This window comes from Hippoglossus stenolepis, chromosome 10 (genome assembly GCF_022539355.2).
Source record: "Hippoglossus stenolepis isolate QCI-W04-F060 chromosome 10, HSTE1.2, whole genome shotgun sequence".
In the NCBI taxonomy this organism is placed as follows: domain Eukaryota; kingdom Metazoa; phylum Chordata; class Actinopteri; order Pleuronectiformes; family Pleuronectidae; genus Hippoglossus; species Hippoglossus stenolepis.
This window is the reverse complement of record NC_061492.1, coordinates 10273209-10287485: the sequence shown is the minus strand read 5'-3', so window position 1 is coordinate 10287485 and position 14277 is coordinate 10273209. Positions and strand designations below refer to the sequence as shown.

Genomic DNA, 14277 nt, shown 5'->3' with positions numbered 1-14277 from the left:
AGGATAAACACATTGAGACAAGAGTCAAAAATAGGCACCACTAAGTAATAATAAGTCGCATGCAATACGTATGTGTGTATTCTGCTATATTTTTTATTATCCTGACACTTAAGTATTGCATGCTACTTATTATTACTTACTGATGCCTATTTTTAACTTTTGCTGCTTTAATATTGCAAATTTCCTCATGATGGGACTAATAAAGGATCATCTTTTCTTACGTACTTAAGTGTAATATGGACCCATAGCAGCATATAAAGGATTAACTTATAATAATAATAATAATAATAATAATAATAATAATAATAACAACAACAACAACAATAACAATAACAATAACAATATGATATAAAATCCTATTTCATTAATTTTGACTTGTTCTCTAGAGGCCATGCTACATGCTAAGGCTATAACAGGCCAAAATGAAAAACTATAACAGTAGGAAAGAGGGTTGAGGAAAAATCACTTTTATAAAGCACTTTTCAAACTCCTCTTGTAGGATATACACATTGTGGAAAGTACAAGTAAGTAAAAGATGTTACTTCAGTAGATACGTGTTACGATCAGTAAAGTAAAAAAGAAACCCATCTCAATAGAATGAGCCTTTATCACACACTCGGTTTGTTTCACAGAAAACAGCATCGCCTTTTTCAGGGATGATTTGAACAGAAGAGAAAATTCCTGCCCCTGCCACAAGGTGGACTCCTCGTCACTGTGATGATTTGTGATGACTGACGCTGTGAGGTCATTGAGCAGTGTAGCTCCTGTGTGGTGTGTAATTACCCCCCATCTCCATCCAGAACTATTGACTTTCTGTTTCACTTCCTGTGAATCGCACTAAATTGTATTCACATACAGATGAAAGACATTTTTTGTCTGCAGATCCCTTTATAGTTGTTGCATCTCAGTTTACAGGCTGTTCGTTTATAAAGTGCTACTGCTTTGACATTAATGAGAAGTGTCCATATGTGATACTGGTTCAGTCTGTGAGTCATGCTTTAAGAAGATCAACATGGACTACATTAGACTCTATCTCATCCATTTTCATTGTGAGATAAGACAAGACACAACACAATAAGATCAGAGAAAATCCTGTATTAGTCCTGTTTTGTTAATAAGTTAACATGGGGTAAAACAATACAATAATATCACGATACAGTGATTCTGCAAAAATAAATATATTGAGAGATAATCATTACAGATACATGACAATACCTGTCTAAGTGAAGAAGGGAACAAAATGCCCCTGAAAGTAAGTTCAGGATTTGTGTATTTATTCACCATAATCTGGTGTCCGTTTCAAAATGAGATGAAACAAGTGCATTAAGTCTTATCTGGGTTTAGTCTTTACAAACACACTGGAACTTGTCCACATGTGCCATCATTCCAATGCGAAATAACCATAAACTGGCAAAAGTCCAAACTCTATATATGTATTAAACTAAATAAGTAAATATCGATATTTGTATCTCATGAGTCAGGACGACCGTATACTGCCACATCTATATTTTGTCCCACTCCTATGAAACATGCAATAGAAAAACAAGTAAATAGAAATATTATATGCAATGTAAACACAGTGTATACAGTGGTTAATGCGTTTCTGTAAGCAGATAACAATGCTGGTTCTCCTTTGTAGCTTTTTGATAACTTATTTTACATCTATCTATGTTTAAAACTTTCACATATGTCATTGTTGATTAATCAGCGCCGTCCTCTCAAACACATCGTATTATCCACAGTTATTCTTTGCTGTAAGTACCTAGTTTATTGCTCAGAGTTGACATAATGCAGGGCTGTGCATGGGGTTATATGACCTCACCCCCAAGCTACTGTACTTATCATTTTTCAGGGCTAAAGGGTCAGATGGCATGTGACTGAATTGCACCTTAGAGCACACGACACAGGGCCAGGAATAACCCCACCCTCGGAGTCACACACACATCAAATGGCCCAGGACATGGATCTCGAGATTTCCCTCCAACCCAGAAGAAAATCTAAAATTCACAAGCAAAATAACGCAAAAAAAGCTGTGGAAAAAAAGATATGGCAGCAGATGGCAATGTGTGTGACTGTTTCAGGCAAACGAGGGGAGCAAACCAGTAGCACGACAAGACGCTTGACTTCTGAAACACGCCCAGGACAGTAGCACGGCATGCGTGTATCATATTCTGCCTTTCAACTCTCAATAATTTTTTGGGTGCTTGATTTTTTCCCCCTCCCTGGGGCTTGTTGACTGCTGCGGATTGGACAGGTGGCATAGCCCGGAGAAGAGCTGGCCATTTACCATCCAATAAAAATAGCTGTGGTCTCCATGATGTCACCGGAGAGTAAATCATAGCTCCTGACTATATACAGGGAGAAATCAAATGAGAGGAAATAAAAGAGGATCTGTATTTTCTTTAACACCATCACCATTCTCCATGCCATATCTGCATTTCACTTTTATTGCCTCGACTCATTTCACTTTGCTTTTCGTGCTCTGGATTTCGCTCCAGCTCCGTATCAGGTTTCTCCCTCTCTGCAGGTGTTCCCACCTACTTTGTTACGTCTGCATTTTCAGGGGGCGAGTAAATCTATATGACCAGGAAGATGTCAAATATCAGACGTCTAAAGACCACGTTCCCCTCACCGGCCACCAATAACACTGCCATCTTCAGCCAGTCACACCGGGTACAGTTGCCAGAAAGGGTGTACAAACTAAAGCCGGAGTCTGATCTCACTCCCATACCTGGCATTCTGAAGCCACAACACCATGCTACCGATGTGGAACCCGATCAGTCATAAATCTTCCCTGTTTGACCATGTGACGGGCCAAATTTGTGATTCTGCCCTCCGTCCACCCTCTGCATCTCGTTCCCCCTCCGTCCGCTGCCATCCACAGTGCCCTTCTAACTGCAGCACCCTCTGAAGCAGGATTGTCAGGCAGGAAGGTGACAATCCCATATGCCCAGATTGGTGTTTCTGTGTGCAGCTTCCATGTGTTCTTATAGCGTTTTCTTTGGCTTTTATATCTGTGTGTTCGTATGTGTGAGTGTGTGAATTTGTGATTGTGTGTGCATAACTCCGGTGACCCAGCGGCAGTTTGGTGGCAGGGTACTCTTGGTAACAGGATGTTAGGAATGTAGCACTTGTCAGCCTCTCCAAGGATGCTGTTAGTTCACATTCTGTCCGTTTCAGAGGGTAAGCCTTTAATAAACAGTTTGTATCTACCTGTGCAGAAGCTGCCTCCCTGTGTGTGTGTGTTTTTGATGTGAAGTGTGTGCAGATTAATTTCCTGTATAATGAAATTCGAGGATAAGCAGATCCTTTTTATTTCACGTCTGCTCAGACAACTTACATCATCTAAAACTGCCACACAGGAAGGATCTATTGTAATAATCTTTTATATTATTGATTGTAACCCAACCAGACTGGTTGTCAGAATTATATATATATGCAATTATGTTCCAAAAATTGTATGTCCTACCTCTGAAATGGCGACATGTATGAAAAATAACAGCAGTTAACGGTTCAGTGTGTAAGATTCAGGTGAAAGGGATCTATTGGCAGAAACTGAATTTAAAATAAATAAGTGAGCAATAGTGATGTTTTCACTTGAGTGTTTCATCTGAATTGTATGAATTGTTATTTTCTTAACCCTTAACCCTTTATATCAGAAGCGGCTCCTCTCTATGGAGGCACCCATGTTTTTCACAGTAGCCCAAACTGGACAAACTACACACCTTTTGAGTTTTTATGACAACTGAAGTCTGCCACAGGTTCTCTTTCATGTTTGGAAGGAGAGGGTGAGGTGAGAGGGTATTCAGCTGCAACACGCAACTTCACCACTAGATGTCAATAAATTCTACACACTGAACCTTTAAGTAAATCATTCAAACTTATACAGTATATAAACCAAACGCACAAGACTAGTCATAAAGCCAATTCAGTTTTATTTTATAAAAAACATTGACTATAAAATCTTCATTGCCAATAAACAGGTAGGATGAAAGCAAAGACTTCTAACTTCACTCTTCAACATAGACTGTTTATAAAAAGCTCTGCAGACAACATCCAGCACAGAAACAATAAAAGAGTGACAGGCTGTTGTCGAACTGTTTGAGGAGGACTCACTAATGACAAGCAATAATTCTGAAGTCGCTCTGGAGCATTAACACAGGCCAAGAAAACAGCCCATTCCAAACAGGCAGGTTTAGAACGGTCACTGAACTTGTAGTGAAACATCAAATTACTCTGACCAAAACCCATGAGCTTTGATATAATGTGACACCATTTGGCAATAGAGATGGGCAATTAAACAATATCAATAATTATTGCAATATAATTTTCATCAATAGCAATATAACAAAAATCTAACATCGATATAGTGCTTATGCTTTGTGCAAGCACAGTGAGGAGTGATAGCACATAAGTGTCTAAAGAGCAAGTTCAAACCACAAACTTCACTCAGTAGTAAAAAAAGACAGTAGTCTTTCAATTTAAAAGAAATAATAATATGACATTTATCCATATCCTCTGTTATGAAATATTTTTTTTATTAATGTTGATATAATATTTGGGGCATATGGCCCAGCCCTATTTTGCAGATACTTTGTTTTAATATGTTCTGAATATATTAAAAACATTTCAGAAAAGAAAATTTACATGAAAGTAAAACTTGTATGCTGCATTGCAATGTTTCAGCAAGTTCAAAATTACATTTTCTGTCATAACATACAGTACAAATTGATCAGCTTTACAAGCACGTTTTCAGTGACATTAAAGCTATTAAGGCAACGAACTGTTCTGTGTGATCTCGTGTAAGGTTTCATGTCCCTGCAGGTCGGTTTTCAAACTGTGCTGTCACGAACGGAAACTGTGGACGTCCCATTAGGTCATACATTCGCATTAATTGGTGTGAAAACTAAAGCCTGGGTTGGCTGTGGATAATAGTTGGACTGTAAAATAAAATCTACGTGGTTTCTTATAAATAGTTCACAGCAAGTGTGATCTTTAAAAGTCTTTATTCGTGTTTAACTGACTTCGAGACTCAAGTGTGTAGATTCCTGGAGTCCTGCGGTGATCTGTCTGGACACAAGGGAGTTGTTTTAAAGAAGAAAATAGCTGCACAGTTGCACATTCTATCACAGAGGATTTACCACCAACATTTGTGTAGAAGGATGAATGAGCCAGACCTGTCCATATGTGGCCCTTTGTGTGTGTGTGTGTGTGTGTGTGTGTGTGTGTGTGTGTGTGTGTGTGTGTGTGTGTGTGTGTGTGTGTGTGTGTGTGTGTGTGTGATTCAAATGACACTTTAGTGATGATTTTCAACAGCTGAGATGAGTTTGTGTGGAAGTGGAAAATGGGGCAGCTGTACATCTCTCTCTTGGACACATGCACACACGCACGCACACACACACACACACACACACACACACACACACACACACACACACACACACACACACACACACACACACACACACACACACACACACACACACACACACACACTGAGGCACATAAACAACAGCGGAATCCTGAGGTCCGACCCCCTTGGGACCAAGCCAGACTGAGACCTTAATAAAGGCCTTGTTGTTTCAGGAGGTGGCTTGTATGGTTTCGTGTTCATAACTCAACAAGCCCCACACACTTTACAGACCACCCCCATAAGCTCAGTGATCACATTGTCTTGATTCGTCATAACATATTACACTTTGTCTGCTTCTGACATTGTGTCCATTTACTTTAATGATCAACTATAGCGGGTGGATTAAAGTATGCGCGTGCGGTTACTTCTTTAATGTACGCGGGTATTTCTAGCATAGAATATAAACTATTAATGGTGGTGTCGCAATGTGAATAGTGGTCTAAATAAAACCGGGTTGCCATTACTACCTCGACTGGCCCTGCAACATCTCAGCCAATGAGAGACTTTGTTTGGTCAGACCTCTTTTAAGAGGGGCGGGACCTAGATGTGCTGCAGGGTCACAAGGAGTGATGTAACCTGTGTTTATTTTCGGCATATACACGTAAATGTAGACACACAGACACCTCCACACACACACACACACACACACACACACACACACACACACACACACACACACACACACACACACACACACACACACGCACACGCACACGCACACACACACACACACACACACACGCACACAGCAGCAGTAGACTCTTGCACATATTGTTCTTTACATGCAAAAAACGAATGCGCACAGTTCGGTATCACAAATCGACATACCGACTGACTTAGTTTTGACTTTTGGATCACTGACATGTTTCTTGCCGCTGGTTGTCTCACTTGCCGTCTGCCTAGTTTGGTCACTCGATGACAAGTGTTGCAGCCTACACACACACACACACACACACAGGAATGACAGTGGTCTGGCTGTTCCAGCAAACACGGGGTGATTATATTGAGAAAGGTGTGCGTATCACTAAGGACGACAAGTGAGACTAAGAGACAGAGATATTTAGTCATGGCCATTAATACTTATGGCGGCCTCTCTCTCTTCCCTTCCGTCAGCTGCAGCTGTTGATCACGCTCTTGTAACACTGAGCCCTCTAGCATTGCATCACTCTCTTTCTCCCTGACTCTAATGCTGTCCTGCAGTACCCTGCATGTGCGTGGACCTAGAAGCACATATTGCAAAATAATGAAGCTGCAGCAGTGGACTGAAAAAAAGACCACTGCCCCAGTAACGTTCAAACTGAGTGGAGTTACCATTTCTGATGTGTTTATTAATTTGTTTTACAAACTGACTGTTGATGTTCTCCTGAGGTTGTTGTATAATATTTACAGAATTATGTTGCGCTGCAATGATATAAAGTCAGTTCATCAAAACTGTGATGCAATAGGGAGACGGGTGAGAACTAACAGAAGTGAGCAGAATTAGCAGAAGTGAGAACCAACATGTTGCATGTCAGTCATATCCACAGCTATTTAGGAGCATGTTTGGTTCATTAGTGCGCCAATAACCTGCCACTAGTTATTCATACTATGTGTGATGTATGCATAGTGAGATGTTGGCCAGTCATGTTCTCCATTTAGAGAACGCAGTGCAGCGGACGAGGTAACTTCCCCAGGAGCTCGTCCACTAGCATACATCAGAGACATTCCACCTCATCTGACACTCGTCCACGGAATTCTGCAAATTTTCCACACTATTCTCCCAGGCATTCTGAAGTGCCTGTCAAAAAGACTGGCATGCCCAAACACCATGCAGGCACCTGCAAATCCTTTAGGAGAAGAGAAATTACAACCCTACTTTGAGGAGAATGTGACTAACTTGTGTTTTTTTTAGGTTTTATACTTTCTCTGTGTTATCTTTAAAGTCTTTTTGCACACGGATGCACAAAGAACTCTGTGCTGCAGTGGTGTTTGTTGTTGTCATCGGGTATGTTTGTGTGTGTGTGTGAAAATATCTCGTTGTTTGCACTGCTCATAGGTGATAATTTGTCATAGATTTGTGCAGAGTCCCTTTTTCCTCCATGTTGGTATGACCAGTGTATGCAACCTACAGTTGACACCTACGTGTCATTATGGGAACACACACTAAATACTTCAGATGACTCGGAGGTTTACTTGGCAACCGACGGCTGTTTTGAGACAGTGGATACACTTTCAGCTTGGACTGGGCACAAAAGTGTCCACAGGACATGGAAAGAAATAAAAAAGTCACTAAATCCCATGCATCATGTGGTCATTGTGTTCGGTTGCTTGTGAAGCTGAATGACTTCATCCGAATCTATTTTTGTAACTGGATGACATTCTGTTTAACCTTGGTTTTACACCAGGATTAAGATTTTATGGAGCTTTAATCAGTCCCAGGTTGTGCCACATTTCCAAGAGGACACTTTTTATTGATTTATATTTGAATAGAAATTGTAATTATTTTCACAGCAATCACACACTGTCAAATTGAATTTAAATCTCAGCCAATTGATTTTTAATCATCAAAGTTAATAATCAGTGATGGTTATAGATGATAGATGTGATTAGTGGGGGCCTGGTGGTGGTATAGTGGGAGTGTTGGTGGTGATGTGTGTGTGTGGGGGGGTTGGAGGTCTGGTAAAGGTGGGAGGGGTTGACACAGAGATGTACAGGACAGGACACCCCTCATGCTTGCTCCATAAACCTCACCACATTTTGCTGCCGCAGCTGCTGTGGCGAGTCTGGCACGGACTTCCACACTAATCCGTTTCGCTGTGACAAATACAAGAAAAATAAGAAAACAACGGAATGTTCCCGCTTTCTCTCTCGGCAAGGTCGGTTTCCACAGACGAGTGAAGACACCGCTCATTTACCATGAGCTGTTTGGATGTTATGTACCCAGCCTATGGACATTACGCACCGTACGCATCGACTGCTCCTGCCTTTTTCAACAGCTTACAGGTAGGAAGTGAGCAAGTGTTACCGGGATGTTTCATGTTCAGTATCTGTGGGAAAGGTGTGTAGATAAAGTGCAGGAATAACTATTGCGCCACTTTACGCAGCATGTGCGTAAAAGCCAAACACCGCATGGATAATTCGTTATGCGTTTTATACATTTGTAATGTGCTAATCGTTTGATTTATTACAAATACGTGCATTTGCAATGATGCTGTTTGTGTGTGCCAATCACAGAAGTCGCTCTGCACCCACAAAACTGTCGTGTGCGTGTGTCTTGACGCACACGCAAGCGCGCGCATGAGCCAGTGATGCCACACACAGAGAAAAACATTATGCCAAAGTGTCTGAGAAAATCAGCTCCAGAACAGTGTCCTCCTCAACACCTGTCTTAACCCTGTCCCTGCTTCTCCTCTACCCCCTCCACACACACACACACACACACACACACACACACACACACACACACACACACACACACACACACACACACACACACTGACAGGCTCCCACAGGTCTGAACAGCACTCCTTCTCACTGCCGGGACTTTATGGACACTCCCAGGGGTCCCAAGGGATGTCTGGGGGCCCAGGCAACGCAGGATCAGCTTCCTCCTCTTCTTCGTCCAGCTCTACTTCATCCTCCTACACGCCTGCGGCTTCAAGGCCAGAGGAGGGGAGCAAGGAGAAGCAGGAGGGCCCCGAGGCAGAGTACCTGACTTCCCGCTGCGTCCTCTTCACCTACTACCAGGGAGACATCAGCAGCGTGGTGGACGAACACTTCTCCAGGGCCCTGAGCTCCTACATGGATGGCGAGGGCAAGCGGAGGGGGCCAGAGCAACAGGGCACAGGTATGCCTCATCACCTGCATGAGTTATGACTGACATATGGGTGCACACCTGTGCTTGTGTATGTGTGTTGAGTATTGCAACCCCCTGGTGTTCTCTGAAATCGAAATAACTTTTCATGTTCTAAATTACCCAACAACATTGTGTAGAGCATATTTGGGCTGCTACACTCCATTAAGGGATGAAACGATAGACCTTAATCCACCTAGAAGTCGCAGAAACCTCAGCGAGAGTCACAAGTGGGGGTGCGATAGACAAAAAGACGTTAATTGTTTTGTCATATATTCATTAGCTTTCCCGTCTGAATGTCATTTGACCAGTTAAGCTGATGTAACTACCATGTTTACCACAAACACTCAAGCAAGCCTGATATAAGTTAAGTAAACTGGGTTCAGGCGTCTTTTCTCCTACATCCTCCGCAGTTTCATAACGTGATTTATGGGAGGGCGCCGCTGTTGTCTGTGTGGCGTCTTTGCGCTTGCTTTTGAGGCCACACTGGGTGAGCTGACAGTTCTGCAGAGCACAGCAGAGTGTCGGACAGGTGATGTGATCATGTGACAGGACAGAACAGCTTGTTGGAGCTGTTGTCCCTGGAGAGGTCAGGGCACAGGGGTCATGGAAGTCAGGAGCTGCAGGCAATCAAAAGGGACTTAAAAAAGGGGTAAAGACTCAAAGTAAAGCGAGGGAGAGCATGTCGTGAGAACAGTTGTGTGCGGTAATGTTGTTTCAGGCTTGTAGTATAGGCATTACTGCTGCGATTCATCCATCACCTGTTGTGATATTGTAAGATTTCTTAGTTGCAAAACCCATGATCCTATTCCACAATTCTCTGAAAAGCTTCAATTAACACTTAGAATTAACAATATTATTCAATATTCATATTTTTTTATTTTGTGCTAACTTTCGGTTTGATTGCACAAAAGTAAAAAAAATAAGCAAAGTATAAGTAAATAAGTGAAGTTGTCAGTTGTCGAATCCTCTAATGGGACACTGCAGATGTCCCCTGGATATCCATGTAGGGTCTACGTCCTCTCTCCCTCTCTCTGCTGTCGCCGTTAGTCTCTTTCCTAGTTCAGTCGGACGTCTTCATTCCGGCACTAACACACACCTTCTGCCTCACAACAGATGCTATGTTTATACACGGCCGTAAGCGCACAGCCTCGCCGGCGTATCCCCTTCAAACATCTCCGCGGCTGCCATTCTGACTCTCCCTCCAGCTCTTGCCCCACAATGGCCGTCTCAGTCGCACACCCGCCTGCCGGCTGGACATATATGCTGCGGTCTGTGTGACGGCGACAGAGGGAAACACTAGCCCCCAGTGTGCCGCGTGGTGTCTCTTTTCAGAGGAATACCTAAATATAAAAGTGTACATCTGAAAACATATAATGGCTCCCTGACATTCTGTCAAGGGCGAGGGGAGAGGGGGCAAGGGGGGGGGGCAGAGAAAACAACAGGTGGGGGTGCAGGAGACAGAGGAGCGGGGTGGCGGGCGGTAGCACAAGGGCCGGAGTTGCATGTCTCAGTGTGTGTGTGTGTGTGTGTGTGTGCATGAGTATGTTGTGAGACTTTCAGAAGCAATGGGCTGACATGAGAGTGAGAGATGTCACCACAGCAAGTGATTTAAGGCTCGGGGAGCTTTGGGCTGCCTCCAGGTCCCAGCGTCTGCCTTATATAGAATAGTCGGATATAGGGACGCCTCTCTTTCTACCTTTCTCTCTCTCTCTCTCTCTCTCTCTCTCTCTCTCTCTCTCTCTCTCTCTCTCTCTCTCTCTCTATCTCTCTATCTCTCTCTCTCTCTGTCTGCTAGAACGTTGTTGTGTTTATTTCTGTGTCTTGTTGGGGCTAGGGCTGTGTGACAGTATGATCCAATGGGGAAGATATCTGGGCCAGAGGGTGTTGCAGTCATGTGAGTGACATCTACGCTTTAGCACGGGTTCCTTTTCGTCTCGCGTAGCTCCAGGAGCCTTTTCCTTTTTCCATATAAATCAAACTGCACACAGTCTGTGACCCCCCTCTCTCTCTTTCTCCTTCCCCCGCGTTAGATACCCCTTCACCCAGCAGCCGACGAAGCTTCCCCCCATCCTTCTGGGACAGTAACTACTCCTCGCCACAGAGCCGCTCCCACTGTGAGACGGGAGCACCCTCCTATTCCATGGACCCATACGCATCAGGGTTACACCCGGGCCTGCATCCGCACGCCCACCCTCACCCGCACGCTCACCCTCACTCCCATCCTCACCCGGCAGAGAGCTGGGGATACACCCAAGCGCAGGCCTACGGGCCACCGAGGCCTCTCCACGAACTTTATTCACCCGCGGCTTTAGAGCCTCACTACGGGCCCCTGCTGATGCCCACGGTGAGGCCACCTCACCTCCCGGCCTTGCCGAGCCACTATGAAGTGAGCAAGCTGGAACCTGCCGCCACCTGGCCGAGCCTGCTTCCCCCAGGAGATGTCAGCCAGACGCTGGCACTCAACATGGACGCAGGTACCCACTCAACCCTGTCGAGCTTTTGCAAATAGTGTCGCCAGTTTGTCATCAGAGCAGATATAAAAATCAGAAAACGAAAACACAGACAATCAGTGTTGACAAATGCAAATCAGATTATTTATGGCCACAATAATATGAGGAACAAATGTACTGTATGTGTGTATTTGTATGTGTTACATAATGAGAAAATTCTGCAGCTTTTTTCCACTTTTAATTGCTTCAGCACTTTACCCCAGGCACTGACTGGTATTTGCATTACTTAATCAGATACAGAAGAAAACACAACATGCAGCAGCCATTCACACAAACACACACACACACACACACACACACACACACACTCCTGCATGTACACATCTGCATTAACTTTCAACCCTTGAAACCCGTGCACAGATGCATACACTTGTGAGGTTGAATAGGTCCTGCCACTGACACTCCCACACGTCTGCAGACACACACACGCTCACAGACACATTCAATACATCATAATCACCACACAAGCTTCCCCCCCCCCATGTCTTTCTAAAACAGGATGTTTGGCAACAGTAGACTCCATGACAACCTGTGTTCTGTTGTACGCCGCAGTCCTCCTCATTGTTTCCTTGTCCTTTTTTCTCAGGCCTCCAGCAGCACAAGAAAGGCAAGGAGCTGTACTGGTTCTAACGAGCCCTTCAGTCACATTGACCAGCCATTACCAGATCCAATTAGTCCCTGGACCTGCTCCGCTATTGAAGCAGCGTGTCCCTTTATCCCCCCTCTCCACCACACACACACACACACACACACACACACACACACACACACACACACACACACACACACACACACACACACACACACACACACACATACACTGCATCCCCATCCATCCACCCCCTTCTCTCTGCTCCTGGCCTCCCCTGCCAGTACACAGCCTTGCTCCAGGTCGACGTGTGTGCACCATGGAGATAAAGCAGAGAGAGAGGGAGAGAGAGAGAGAGAGAGAGAGAGAGAGAGAGAGAGCGAGAGACAGAGGGAGAGTGTCGCCGACCACAATCTGTGCCGTTGCATCCTCTCACTCGTCTCTCCACAGCTTCCCCCTCTCCTGCCGCTGCCGGTGCGGCACAGACCTTGGCGAGGTGCGAGCCACGGTGACCTGTTTGGACTGAGAAAGACAGGATCACAACAGACTTTTAACAGAGGAGAGAGAGAAGTGGGGATGAATGAAGGGACAGGGGGATAAATAGCAGGGAGCAGGGATTCCCTCCAACGTCCCTGGTTATCTCTGCCTCATGCTCTTTTGTTGGTACAGTGGCCGTCATCATCCACTTATCTGCATTTGACAAATGCAACATGCAGCGATAAACAGGGCCGGCAATTATGGCGGTTTGTGCTTTGTGACTGTCATCATGATGCCTATTTCTTTTTGGGGTTGTTATTATATATTTTCGCTCTCCGAAATAAAGTGTTTCTATTTATTGGTGTTCATGTGCATTTCTAAAATGTTTGTTTCGGCCAGTGTTCTGAAATGACTGTGGTTCAGTTTATTGTGTTTTCTAAAGACAGAGGAGCACGAGCATCCTGCGTCGTCGACGGAGCTTCTCATTTATCTAGGAAGGAATCTTGAGCGGAGAATAAAGAGTTCTTTATTTCTCAAAAACATATCAGAAATTTTGGTTCAGTTAAACGAGGAGCTGTTTGCACTGAACACCTCACAGATTGTGCTCTTTCAATTTGATGATGTTGTTCCATTTTAGTTCTTGATTTCTCTGTCATTCTTAGATGTTTTGAATGTGGAATTTCTAAAGGATTGTGACGTGAATAAATATTTTTATGGTACATTGTCGCATCTCCTAACTATTTCCCTGCATGATATTATAAGTAGTATCAGAGCTGGTGCTAATTTAAAGAGCACTGTGCGTGTCGCTGGGCAGACCGGACCCCGGGCCTCCGTGTTACACAGCGACACGTAGAAGTTGCAGAGATTTTAGCCGCTGTGTGAATCCTCGAAGCAGCCAGATGTGATCAAGGATACGCTGAGCGACTGCTCTCATTTAAAAGGCCTTCCATTTGAATTCCTGCTTGCATTCACACTTTGTCACCTATAAAGTGGGAACGAGTGCTGAATGCCAGCAATGTGCAACCAGAGAAGAAGCCAGCCATCCCAGCTATGCACCAAATGTTGCTGTGTTATTGATCCGATAATAAGATTATGCACTGAGGTATGCCGGCCTGAGCCACTGTCACAATTTAGTGGCTGTTATGTGTGACCCCCGCTAGAGAGCAGCCAACTATGTGATTGGCTCTAAGCTGAGGAAACATGAAGAGTAATGAAATTAGAAGAGTTTACCGGGGATAGCGTTCCTCTCAGTTTCCCATGCCAAGCATCTTAGTGCCTTTTTCACACTGGCATTGTCACTGGGGCCAAGGGTTTCCTTTTCACACTGGATCCTCCAGGATCGACTCCATAGTTAGGACGCACCCGCAGCTATTGTCAGATTATGTTACTTAGCTGTCAATGGCCCTGACATAGCAATTACTGCATTAACCAGAATACAGTGACAGTTTGTGTT

General features: G+C 44.2%; 1 protein-coding gene across 1 annotated transcript; it reads left to right on the top strand.

Moving 5' to 3' along the window:
• Window positions 1–8102: 8102 nt before the first annotated feature.
• Window positions 8103–13543, top strand: vgll2b (vestigial-like family member 2b). Its single transcript, XM_035167542.2, is given in 5 exon segments — window positions 8103–8395; window positions 8895–8943; window positions 8946–9239; window positions 11279–11722; window positions 12345–13543. Coding segments are annotated over 5 exon segments (918 nt in total). The 5' UTR covers window positions 8103–8308; the 3' UTR covers window positions 12389–13543.
• Window positions 13544–14277: the final 734 nt, after the last annotated feature.